At 36.2% G+C, this 14,388-nt stretch overlaps 2 protein-coding genes across 4 annotated transcripts in view; one reads left to right on the top strand and one right to left on the bottom strand.

The window, feature by feature from the left end:
• Window positions 1-14,388, top strand: part of LOC114253338 (nudC domain-containing protein 3) — a 386,657-nt gene that overhangs the window by 327,098 nt on the left and 45,171 nt on the right. The window lies entirely within an intron of this gene.
• The window catches only part of LOC114253306 (transmembrane protein 178B), a 59,625-nt gene that overhangs the window by 3,923 nt on the left and 41,314 nt on the right, over window positions 1-14,388 (bottom strand). For both annotated transcript variants that reach the window (XM_028188138.2, XM_028188139.2), the window contains exons 3-4: window positions 6,465-6,570; window positions 274-416 (exon numbers count right to left, since the gene is read on the bottom strand). In XM_028188138.2, coding sequence (XP_028043939.1) covers window positions 274-416; window positions 6,465-6,570 — 249 coding nt within the window. The remainder of the gene's footprint in view (window positions 1-273; window positions 417-6,464; window positions 6,571-14,388) is intronic.

Below are 14,388 nucleotides of genomic sequence, written 5' to 3' on the forward strand. Positions count from 1 at the left end.
GTAACCACTTAACACAAGGTGGGCTGTGAGCTCGTCCACACATCCATGCAAAAAAAAATAAAAAATGATTTTTTTAATGATCTAATATGTTTTTAATGCGTAATTTTTTTTTAAAAATAGCATTCCTCACTCCTCTATATTCTCTATAAGTGTGAGAAATTTCATACTCCTCCGTCGGCGCAATTTTCTTAAAAAGGGGTACAAAGTTTCTTATTCACGTATTAAGAGGGATTAAGTAAGGGTTTATTAAGTGTTGATAAAGTTCGGACTTACATGTGACGAGCATCAGTATAGCGGTTGCGGTGATGTTGCCGGGACTGCGCTTCCAGCAGCCGACGACGCCCGTCCAGAAAGCAATGAACAACGTCAAGAACGCCACAATGAACAACGCCACCGTTGACCGAGCCATGTGTAGCCTGGAAACAGTTTATAGATTGAACAGTTTGTGGTAGGCAGGTTTGAAGGAAGAAAGGATCTGAGGGGGGACCATCCCTCCCTTACATCATGGAGATAGAGCCGCCAGAATAATTGATTGATCGGAACGTTACAGATCACCATCGTCATTCTCATTAAACAAACTCGCTACGTATCAATTACTTAAACAGCATCACCTCATTGTAATCATCGCTTCACCTACATCATTACGTCACCATATTATTATGAAAACGGCCAACAGGCAAAATCATCACCTCTGCCTCGTCAGGCAGGTCGTCCAAGCGTGGGCAGAGGGGATTGCCCCGAGGCCCGACCCGTGCCTCCGCAAGGGGACACGAAGACCCAACGAAGGCAGGTTAGGTAAGCAGCGGTTTAGCTCTGCCCCTGGCATTGCTGAAGTCCATGGGCGACGGTAACCACTCACCGTCAGGTGGGCCGTACGCTCGTCTGCCTACAAAGGAAATAAAAAGTAAAAAAATAAGTAGACAAACATTTTGGATCATTCATGAATATATCGAGTTGTGAAATACTATTTGGTATACGCAACATTTTTGGTACATCACTCGAGAGACATTTAAAGTTTAAAATTTGGGAGAAAAAAAAATTATAACAGAAATACTTCCTCAACTATTCGAATGCGGTAAACTTAATTGAAATTCAATTAAAAATTTAGAACACTTGTTGCTAATATCAAATAAAACGCACCTTTAATTACAAAGATAAATGTCGCATATCAAGCGAAATGTCGCTTAAGCCAAATAGGCTTAAGCGACAATAATACTCCTCGATATAGCAACTGACCAGTGATAGATACATGTGCGAATGTTGCTTTAACGATACTGCCCTAAGATCTATATATCTATATCTAAGTCTATATGTCTATGTTCCGAAATACAATTTTTTTTTATTGCCGTATAGGCAGACGAGCATACGGCCCACCTGATGGTGAGTGGTTACCGTCGCTCATGGACGTCAGCAATGCCAGGGACAGAGCCAAGCCGCTGTCTACCGTTTAATACTCTCTTTAATACTTATATAATACTAATTTAATACTTCGGTTCAGAAAAATTATACTGTAGTGAATGCTCACATATGACTAATACAACTTAGTTATTTGGTTACTAGGTATTTTAATATTTTATAAGCCTTGCACTTGATTGGTAGGATGAGCTCATGGTCCATCGAGTATTAACTGATTACTAAAATTCACTCTGATGTTTCAATAGAAGCCTCAATTGTACAATAACTGAGGAGAATCGAAACAAAGTCACATATCCCATTTTATAATCAATTACAGCATAATATCCATGTCTATCTTATACCTATAAACGAACAATTCTTGTATATTAATATATATATATATATAATCTGAATCTCGGAAACGGCTCCAACGATTTTCATAAAATTTAGTATATAGTGGTTTTCGGGGGCGATAAATCGATCTAGCTATGATTTATTTTCAGAAAATGTTTTATTCGTGTTTCCAATAATCAACTCTTCCCGACATCTATTGGCGAATAATAATACTATTTTTCTTAATTGAGGGCAACTAACAGCTTTAAAGACACAACAAGAGGGCGTTATCAAAAAAAAAACGAGTAAAGCTCGGTCACCATCTAGTGTATTTCTAAATTAAACAATTTATGCACTATATTTATTAGTTTATTGTTGGCAACACACTTTAACTAAATTACAGATTTATGTCCGTCTGGCATCCCTCAGTTTAATAATTATGTTCATATCAGCATTTTTGCGATAAAGTTTTTAAGATTGATTTAAACATCTTTTGAATGATGGTGGTGATTTGGAAGATCAATTTGCGAAGCTTATATAAAGTAGCTACCGTCAGCATAAGTCTTCGCTTAACACGAGACAATTTAACTGATTTTAACTACGTTTGATTGCATACAGAACAAATATAGTTAAATAAAGATATCGACTGCCATTTTAAATGCGAAATCCGTGTTTGGTTTTTGTATTCGGAAAATTCCATAAATCAGATTTCAAAGAATTAAACTTCATAGTTAAACTTCAGAGAAAAAAATATATCTATACTATCTATACTTAATATTATAAAGAGGAAAGATTTGTTTGTTTGTTTGTATTGAATAGGCTCCGAAACTACTGAACCGATTTTAAAAATTCTTTCACTGTTTGAATGCTACACTATTCCCGAATGACATAGGCTATAATCTTTTTTGAAAAAAATTAGGGATCCTTACTAAAACTCCAATAATGTAACCAAAGGTGTGAAAAATTACCTAAAATATTCTTTACATCGCGTGCGCTGCGAAAACTATTTATGATAGAATAAAATAATGTACTACGACTTTGTAGAACACATTGTTATTTACAAAAAATGTCGCGACAGCATATGTCTAACTATTATAGTTATGCCGCAATAAGTGTTCTTTTATTTGAAAAAATAAAACAACGTCAAATAGCGTTGAAATTTTTGTTAAAGACCCGAGCGGAGCCGGAGCGGGCCGCTACTCTATACATATAAATAAAATTTGGAGTGTCTGTTTGTAATATTGAAATAACCGCCTTTTACTACATGCATATGAATATATATGTAACATAAACCAAAATATTTTTTTTTTTAATTTTTGTCTGTCTGTTTGTTCCGGCTAATCTTTAGAACGGCTGGACCGATTTTGACGGGACTTTCACTGACAGGTAGCTGATGATATAAGGAGTAACTTAAGCTACTTTTTTAGACTAGCTTCGCCCCGCGGCCTCACTCGCGGTACGACAATAACCGCGGGTAGCATCGCGGGACTCAACTATCAATAATAAAATTTAATGTTTCCGAAGCGAAGCGAGAGCGGTCGCTAGTATACAATAACTCTGTTGGTTGTTATTGCATTTTAATTCATCTTTAATGTTGCACGCGTGTTGTAACTACCATACGTTTATGACCATTTATTTTGACGAAATAATATGAAATAATTCGTTCATGAAGGTTCTGTTCGGAGGTTGCACAATAGCCTTTACGTTTGTGTTACAATAAACATTAAACAATTCGCTGTGCGTTATTTAAACGGTTTTTATTAATTTTATTTCATTATCTTTAAGGACCAGTAGGTCACTATTAATGGTTAGACTAAGTCTTACATTGAAAATATATTGATTGAGAAATAGTTAATTGAGTGATACAACAAAATCATGTTTAGTTTTGTTGTTTGTTACTTCATTTCTATTCCTCCTGTAGTTTTACGTCTATAAGATGTTAGAATGGAAATTTTCATAGATACTAGGCTGCACTAAAAGTATCGGGAATGGAATATTTCCACTGTTCCTGTCATATTAAAATCTTTTTAATTGAAAACTCCTTGGTTTTAAAAATCGAATACCATTTATTTATTTAAAAAAAGATTCTCGGTCTTGTCACGAGGTTTTGTCAAACTTGTTTAGTCGTTGAGAAAATGGAATTGACTCGAGAAAATTCAAGAGCTATGATTTATTATGACTTTCGAAGTGGTTTAACACAAAAACAATGTGTTGACCGGATGATTTCTGCATTTGGTGATGAAGCCCCATCCAAAACCACAATTTATCGCTGGTTTGCTGAGTTTCAACGTGGACGTGTCAAGCTCAGTGATGATCCCCGTCAAGGTCGTCCAAAAACTGCAGTCACCCAAGAAAACGTTGATGCTGTGCGTAAGCTGATTGAGGAAGATCGACATGTGACATACCGCGAAATTCAGGCAACTTTAGACATTGGCATGAGTCAAATACAAATAATCTTGCATGAACAATTAGGTGTAAAAAAGTTGTTTTCCCGATGGATACCGCATTCGCTCTGTGGAGAGCAAAAAGCGGCTCGCGTTACTTGGTGCGTCAGAACTCTCGAAAGATTCCACGCAGGATCCTCAAATGCTGTATACAACATTGTATCAGGTGACGAATCCTGGATATACGCGTACGAACCCGAAACAAAAAACCAGTCACGAGTTTGGGTGTTCGAAAATGAGTTAAAGCCAACAAAAATTGTTAGTTCACGGAGTGTTGCAAAAAAATGGTGGCCACGTTTGTCTCTAAAACCGGCCATGTTACGACTATTCCTCTTGAGGGACAAAGAACGGTTAATGCAGAATGGTATGCTAGCATTTGTTTGCCACAGGTCGTTTCTGAACTCCGTAAAGAGAACTGCAACCGCCGCATCATCCTCCATCACGACAATGCGAGTTCTCACACCGCGCACAGAACAAAAGAGTTTTTAGAGCAAGAAAACATAGATAGAATTATTAGACCATCCGCCGTACAGCCCCGACCTAAGCCCTAATGATTTCTATACTTTCCCTAAAATAAAGAATAAATTGCGTGGACAGAGATTTTCATCACCTGAAGAAGCTGTGGACGCCTACAAAACGGCCATTTTGGAGACCCCAACTTCCGAATGGAATGGTTGCTTCAATGATTGGTTCCATCGTATGGAAAAATGTGTCAAATTTCGCGGAGAATACTTCGAAAAGCAATAAATACATTTTTAAATAGTAATGTTGTGTCACTTCGTTAATTCCCGAAATTTTCAGTGCCGCCCTCGTATACAAGATAAAACAAACCATTTTACGAGCGAGAAGTAACTGAAACATATACGAGAAATAGCCACATTCAAGGGCAAAACAAATAGTAAACTCGAAACTTTAAAGAGAATGGAATATTATCGATCTGAATTGATTGGTTTTTGGATAACCAAGCAGAAAGGTTGAGCGGTTGAAGAAATATATACGAGGAATATTATTATGTTTTACAATAAACTGCAATTGACGATGTGGTAATGTCAATAAAAAGGGAGCAAAGACTAGTCTTGCGCATTGAAAAGATCTCGTGTTAGAATAAGCTTACACAGCTTTTTACTATTGGTAGGACCTCTTGTGAGTCCGCGCGGCTAGGCACCACCACCCTACATATTTCTACCGTGAAGCAGTAATGCGTTTCGGTTTGAAGGGCGGGACAGCCGTTGTAACTATACTTGAGACCTTAGAACTTATATCTGAAAGTGGGTGGCGCATTTACGTCGTAGATGTCTATGGGCTCCATTAACCACTTAACACCAGGTGAGCTGTGAGTTCGTCCACCAATCTAAGCAATAAAAAATAAAAAAAACAGAGCATTAACCTGATAGTAAAGATAAGAAAATATACAATGGACAACATGATATTAACGGACATTACTTCACTATAATTCAATCAAAACCAAACCTATAAAACAGTTTATAACCGTCGAAAGGAAGAGACGAGTGAATCAATTTAAACGAATGATCCGTGTCAAACAATAGTTTATTATATTCGGAACTGTTGGCCGGCGACCCACTTGCAATGGGACGCAAGGCCTCGCCTCTAGTTCTAAGCTGTCGCGGTCAGTGTGATTTAGAATTGCTTTGAAATAAATTACGTCGCCCTTAATCTTAGACAAATATGTGCCAATGAAACCAGTGTAAGTAAGGTTTAAAGTCATCGTGGCCTAAAGGATAAGACGTCTGGTGCATTCGTGTTGAGCGATACACCGGTGTTCGAATCCCAGGCGGGTACCATTTTTTCTAATGAAATACGTACTCAACAAATGTTCACGATTGACTGCCACGATGAAGGAATAACATCGTGTTATAACAATCAAACCCGCAAAATTATAATTTTCGTAATTACTGGTGGTAGGACCTCTTGTGAGTCCGTACGGGTAGGTACCACCGCCCTGCCTATTTCTGCCGTGAAGCAGTAATGCGTTTCGGTTTGAAGGGCGGGACAGCCGTAATAACTATACTGAGACCTTATGAAGTCATAAATCAAGGTGGGTGACGGCATTTACGTTGTAGATGTCTATATGCTCTAGTAACCACTTAACACCAGGTGGGCTGCGAGCTCGTCCATCCAACTATGCAATAAAAGATAAAACTTTATTGGTTTTAATCTAAATGGGATATGTGCTTGGACATGCGTTAAACAAGTTCACTTACGCTAAATTAAGATAACGACAGTACGATCAATCAACTGCATAATTCATATCAATTGTGTAATTATAATCACCTGTTCATTGCATCGTCTGAGAGGCCTTTGGTTTCGTTGTTCTCGTCGGGAATGAAGTAGTCTACATTACTGCAGTGAGTCTCCACCGGTGACAGGTAGATTTCAACTGGAATCAAAAAGATTGGTGTTGATTAAGAATTTTTAATCATGGCAGAGCATCTTGTGAGTCCACAAGCGTAGGTACCAACCACCACCTTGCCTACTTCAGTTTGAAAGACGGTAGAGCCGTTGTAGTGTAAAAACGGTAACTTAGAATTCACGTCTCAAGGATTCTCAAGGCATTTACATTGTTCACTTCTATGGACTCCGGTAACCACTTAATATCAGTTGAGACGTGAATTCATCCTTCATATTAATAATACAAAATCCATCATTGAAGTTTGTAGTCGTCGTAGCCTAACGGATAAGACGTCCGGTGTATTCGTGTTGAAGCGATGCACCGGTGTTCGAATCCCGCAGGCGGGTACCAATTTTTCTAATGAAATACGTACTCAACAAATGTTCACGATTGTCTTCCACGGTGAAGGAATAACATCGTGTAATAAAAATGAAACCCGCAAAATTATAATTTGCGTAATTACTGGTGGTAGGACCTCTTGTGAGTCCGCGCGGGTGGGTACCACCACCCTGCCTATTTCTGCCGTGAAGCAGTAATGCGTTTCGGTTTGAAGGGTGGGGCAGCCGTTGTAACTATACTTGAGACCTTAGAACTTGTATCTCAAGGTGGGTGGCGCATTTACGTTGTGGATGTCTATGGGCTCCAGTAACCACTTAACACCAGGTGGGCTGTGAGCTCGTCCACCCAACTAAGCAATAAAAAAAAAAAAAAAGACAATAATGAAAACTACTTTTACGATTTAATTTCGCATTTTTTATTGTCATTAAATTATTTCTGACGTTTTAAAGACTCCTCAGTTTTTGGGTGATTGCAAACGACAAAGGTGTTATTCGTCGACATTTGAACATCGTGCCCTATTAAGTGTATAATCTATGTCGTGCCCAATTATTACAACGTAGGAAACAATATAGTGGCAATAAAAAACGCTAGATTAAACAGTAATTTTAACTAAGCAGAAAGAACATATTATGTAATGACTATGTACTATTATAATTTATTATTAAAAAAAAGAACATAATATTCCTAAATAACCTAAAAGTACATGTTATTATCCGCAACACGCTTCGTCAGTAGTATTATCATGTGAACTGTTTTTAAACTAATTATAATAAACTGTATTTATAAATTTAGAAATAATTCACTAACAATAGGAAAAAAAGAAAAAAACCAAACTCGATACGAAAATTCGTAAAATTTTTAAAGAATTTTTAATATTCTGTCGTAAATTTTCCAAATTTAGCAATGATATTACTTTTCGTGAGCAAAATTTATTCGAAGAATCACATTTAATACCAAAAGCGTGAATCAGCGGTTGTCCTTTGGCAAAATGAATTCTATACGGGTTTTAACATCCTTCTAAGCGTCGCTCTTAATCAAATGTAAGTCGGACAATGACCTTGGCGCGTTCATACGAGGAGAAAACTATGTCTAATACCTAGACTGCAATCAGCTATTCAGATGCAAAATATGATTTATTTTTTTATTGCTTAGATGGGTGGACGAGCTCACAGCCCACCTGGTGTTTAGTGGTTACTGGAGCCCATAGACATCTACCAGGTAAATGCGCCACTCACCTTGAGATATAAGTTCTAAGGTCTCAGTATAGTTACAACGGCTGCCCCACCCTTCAAACCGAAACGCATTACCGCTTAACGGCAGAAATAGGCAGGGTGGTGGTACCTACCCGCGCGGACGCACAAGATTTCCTACCACCAGTAATAAAGAATATTGTATGAACGAATTATTTAAAAGCACATAAAATTGTAGGTAAACTTATGAGTTTAGGCCAGGGGCTCCCAAACTTATCTATCTAAGTAATAAAAAAATAAAAAAATACAATTTGCGGAATGCTTAATTTTATAAAAAACTAGCTTACCCGGCAAACATTGTTTTGCCATATATAAGATTTCTAGGGAATTTCTAGTGTAGAAAAAAAAAGTAACTTATTGTAAGTGTGTAAGGATGTGGTAAATGAGTGAAAGAGGTATGTAGTGCTGTGAACGATGAGGGAATATATAATAAAAATAACAAAACCTCATTCAACCACATAATACCTGATTATAACAAAAAAAAAAGTCCAAATAAAAAAAAAATGTTAGGAGTGGACAACCCTAATCACTTAGGGGTATGAAAAATAGATAGTAGTCGATTCTCAGGCTTACTGAATATGCATAAAAAATTTCATGAGAATCGGTCAAGCGGCTTCGGAGGAGTATGGGAACGAACATTGTGACACGAGAATTTTATATATTAGATAAAGACTAAGATATGTATAAGGTGTTTGGCAGTATTGTCATGATAAATTTTATTTCTTTGTTTACAAAATATGCTCTTTGTAAACAATAACGCAGGCTTTTAAAACATTTTGTATTGTACACTCAGATTACATATCTGCATAGTATTGCAAAAATCAATCTGTATTCGTATTCCAAAAACCTACTTTATATCAGATTTTTACATAAGAAATATGTAAGTCCACAAAAAAAACTTGCGCCATTGTTACTTGCACACATGATCCATTCATTTACTCACTGTTTTTGTCTCTTTCATTCTAAATTCGTAATACACTGTTAACAGAGATAGATAGAAGTTTGTCAGTCACCAAGAATTCAGTTTCGCAACATTTGATTTCAATTCGTTGCATAGAAGTTTTGATCACATGAGAATTAGCGCGAAAATTCAAGCGAGTCGCGTGAGACAATTTTGAACTGAACTGTATTATTATGCCTTTCTTATATTATATACATGTATCAAAGTCCAGAGAAAAGTAACAAAAAAATGTTCAGTACCAGATTAAGATAAAAAATTACTTTCGTACAATACATACAAATTAAATAAAGTTACATCTCTCAATACCTCAGCTCATTTCGAAGGATGAAATTCTATTAAGCGACATTTCGCTTCATAGACGACATTTATCTTTGTAATTGAATATAATATGCAATTTCGAAAAGGGCACATGTCGCATATTTTGTCAAATACGTTTTTTCATATACATGTAGTTTTGAGGCTTACCTACACCCATTTTATAATAATTCCAGTAATTTTCAATTGCTAATTAGCACTAAAATATATCTCAAAAATATTTAAAATTTTACACTGCTTTAGAAAGTAAGCAGTTTTTTTTCATTTCCTGAACATTTTACATTTTCAGAGATGTGCCCTTTTCGAAATTGCATATTCAATTAAATATGCGTTTTATTTAGTACTAGCTGACCCGGCAGACTTCGTAGTGCCTCAATCGATAAATAAAAGACCTAAACTTTTGTATAAAATAAACTTAAAACAAACAAAAGGAATCCGTCCGACACATCAAAGGGAAAACAAAATTGTTATTTTTATTTAATTTCGAGCATTTTCATATTTATCTAAACCTTTTAAACCTTCTCTGGACTTCCACGAATAATTCAAGACCCAAATCAGCCAAATCGGCCCAGCCGTTTTCGAGTTTTAGCGAGACTAACGAACAGCAATTCATTTTTATAGGTATATATAGATTAACAATAACAGTTCGATCTTTTTAATTGAACTTCAATTACTCCATTTAAGTAGCTGAAGATAAATTTTAGTTATGATATTTTTTCCAAATTATAAATGTGGCTCTCGATATAATAAGTAGGTACCTCTAGCTCTATCCATATCATCTAAAGTAATCTAAATCTAGCCAAAGACTAATTAAGTACAACATAAGAAATTAAGACGGCTAATTCTGTAATAGAGATGAGATTTTAGTGATAATAATAATATTATTAGATTATTCATCAACAAAATAACAAAACCTAAAACAAGGCAAATTTTTGCCTCAAAGTTATTCGTGTAACGTTTTGCAAGGTCAACGAGATTTCTACCAATAGTTATCGAGTCTCTCATTGTAACTCATTTTAGTATGAACGTATGAATATTCAATAAGCATTATTATTATAAATAGTAAGGAATGCATTGACGTATTGTTCGGCGTAGTGTTGTGACATGCGAGAAATCATACCGAAAAACATAATTCATAAACATTGTATTGTGACGTGGTACAATTTAAGAGCGATTATACAGTAAATCGAAAATAAATTGTCATTGAACTCTTAAGCAACGGGATGATCTATGCGAACTCGGGTCATATTGTCAAAGTCGTATCAAACACATTAGCGTGTTCCAGTTTGAACAGTGAGAATTAACAAAAGGATACATTAATATGCTTTTACTAGCTGACCCGGCAGACTTCGTAGTGCCTCAATCGATAAATAAAAGACCCAAACTTTTGTATAAAATAAACTTAAAACAAACAAAAGAAATCCGTCCGACGTGGGACAGATCAAAGGAAAAACAAAATTGTTTGTTTTTCATATTTATCTACCTTTTAAACTTTCCCTGGATTTTTACCAATAATTTAAGACCAAAATTAGCCAAATCGGTCCAGCCGTTCTCGAGTTTTAGCGAGACTAACGAACAGCAATTCATTTTTATATATATAGATAGATTTAATTTCATGCAAATAACTAATTGAAAAATATTATACATAATGAATAAATGAAGTGAAAAGGCGTGTGTAGGCAGTACCCGGAATTGTAAAGTGAACGTAATTAAATATAAGAACGTATTGTTTTACAAACGAAAATATTATTGCAGATTAACATTTGAAATGGGTTGAGATAATGTTAACTGTCGTTATAATTAGATGTAGATTCGTGTGACTCAATCTTAGATAACAACAAAACCGGATCAAACCCATGAACAACTTTTACTATTTCTCATTTACGACTTCCATAATATTATTAGTTTATTTTTTCCCAAGAAACTGGTATAAAATTACCTTCGATATCTCTGCTGCATGCCACTGAAATTAAAATATTTTAATTATGCAACTTTTGTTGAAACAGCAGAGTCTTACTTTATGACGAGAAACAAAATAAATTCCATACAAACCCGTATACGATTATAATTAAAACAGCGTAATTAACACTTCCTATTCTAATAATTAGAACGAAATTTAAATATAAAAAAAAACTAATTTCGAATACAAAGAGTTTTAAATTAATGAGTCGCGTGTAATTTAAATTCATTGTTCAAATCGCTTCGCGAGCATCGCTTGAGTCGCGTCCAAATATAATAAGCGCGTCGCCAAATGGGTGACCCAGTCGTGTTGGCATTTCGTGGCTATCTGAAGGAGTGGTAGAGAAAGTGACCGTCCTTCTTATTTATTCGTACAGGTGTTTGTCTTTGCTTATTATAGTTCAATGAATTATAGCTCCCAATGAACGCAGCGATGGTGGTGTCAAATGTCTCCAGTGACATTTCAATGCAAGAGAAATTGCTATTCAACTTTTATATTTGACTCAAGATTAAGATTAGTGAATAAATTGTCTAAACTGTTATAGTAATAACACGTGTGGTGTCTAGGCATATCTCGTGATCTTTAAGACTTGTAATGCTGCTTTCCGAATCCTTAATAAAGTTAAGATTATTTAAGGCTGGTTTAATTAAAACACTTTTTGATATTGAATTCAGTGTTACCTTATTACAAGGAAAGATGTTTGAGGAAAAGGACAAATCCTAGTAACTAACTAAGGATGTACATGTGGTGGATATTAAAATTTGTCTTTGTTCCCTTCTGCATAATACATATTTCTTAGCCGGAGGCATGAAAATTAAATTTATAAATACATATAGTTATATGTAATTAATCTACTATATCAATTTCCTCTTCGATAGCTATGACGTCAATGTTACACCGTGAGTCATGTCAATGGCCACGTATGTATATAGGTATATATTATCAAAGAATGTTGATGAAAATTTATGAGCCTCAAGTTCTTACGAAAGATGCATAAATTTTATCACTACGTTATGACATAAAATGTTTAATTTCTCGTTAATTATATAAGTAAATTATATAAATACGTATGAACAATAGAAGACGCAGATTTCGGTTGATATCGTGTTCACGCTTACATTAAACAGTTACTCCCATTGTAACATTATTATATCCAACTTTTTTGCTATCAATTTTTAATGATCATCTCGCAACTTCCGGTATAAAATACCTACTATACGCAAAGTATACTATTAATTGACGCTAGTCACTCACTAAATGGCACTGAGTGGCAGTGGGCAGGCCACATAGCGCGAAGATCGGACGGCCGATGGGGCGGAAAGATCCTCGAGTGGAGACCACATACTGGCAAGCGCAGTGTGGGACGGCCACCTACGAGAAGGACCGACGACCTGGTAAGAACCGCTGGGTCACGTTGGATGCAGGTGGCAACGGACCGGCCGCACTGGAGATCACTTGGAGAGGCCTATGTTCAGCAGTGGACAATGGACAGGCTGAGACGACTCACTGAATGCGGTTCCGATCCGGTAGTAGATTCTGCGAAGCACTGCTCTTGCTAGGGCTAGTGTTAGCAAATTCTCTCAGGCTGAACCCGTGAGCTCACCTACCCGTCCACGCGAGCTGGGAATAATCCCTTAGACTACCAGCAGCAAATAAGTAGGGCATATAACTCACTGAACCCAAAATAAGGTACCTTTTTACAAGTCAAAATCTTTTGCCTATATTATAAAATCCTTGGTATTCGAAACATATGGCAAACATATTTGCATCGTAATGGAAAAAAAACAGGAAAGAAAACATTGAGCCGGTGTTTTCTCAGTCAGTCGGTACTCATTACGGCTGTTTCACTTTCACGGCTTTTCCAATACAAATGGAGGCTTAGAAAGGTTTCATTTACTACTCGCATATTGAAGTATTTAATGTTAATTCTGACCTGAGCATGGCCGCGAGGTAAGGCGCGGTGTGCAAGTGAAAAATATTATGTTGAATGTGGCACGAAGAAAGTGTGTCTTACGTATATTACTTATGGTAGGTATATACAAACAACGGTAATTATTAAATTAATTAAACACTTTTTTATTATTGCTTAGATGGGTGGACGAGCTCACAGCCCACCTGGTGTTAACTAGTTACTGGAGCCCATAGACATCTACAACGTAAATGCACCACCCATCTTGAGATACAAGTTCTAAGGTCTTAAGTATAGTTACAACGGCTGCCCCATCCTTCAAACCGAAACGCATTAATGCTTCACGGCCGAAATAGACAGGGTGGTGGTACCTACCCGCGCGGACTCACAACAGGTTCTACCACCAGTAAGAACAATTATATGTAGGTCAGTTTGAACTTCGGCTGACTCGGCGGTGGACTCGGCAGCAATGCCATCTCTGGTTTCCATAGTACAGGGAATCTAATTTCGGGGCCAAATGACCATGTGTGACCCGGGTTTTATTTATGTAGGCAGCCTTACATATAAAGGGTATGACGAATAGATGCCATTAAAAACACACCTCGAGCAAAGGACACCTACAAACATGTGATTCGACTTTTTGATCTTAAACACAAAAAAAATCACTATTAGATATGATAACCGAGAATCAGTCAGGTCTTATATTTCAAAATTACTACCCAAACTCTGCTGTACGTATCTATTACGTATTTATTCATTACGTATGACGTCATTTGAGGCTAAGCGACAAACCAGGCATGACTTAAAACGTAAAAAGTTTAAATTTCACAAATACTGTCTTATGGTATTTTTTTAAATCTGTTTAAGACGAAAAATATGACTTTTTTATTGACAACACTAAAAGAAAGAAAATTAGATGACAGACAGCGGGTAACTGTTTCGTCTTTGCCTATTTAAAACATTGCTCAAATTTTTTTATAAATAATGTTTTTATTGGGCCCGTTTTTCTGTTTACTAAATTAGCCATCTATGTGTCTTATGAAAGTGAGTGAGTGAGATATAAGACTGCAGT

The sequence above is a fragment of the Bombyx mandarina genome, chromosome 17 (assembly GCF_030267445.1).
Source record: "Bombyx mandarina strain Sakado chromosome 17, ASM3026744v2".
NCBI lineage: Eukaryota > Metazoa > Arthropoda > Insecta > Lepidoptera > Bombycidae > Bombyx > Bombyx mandarina.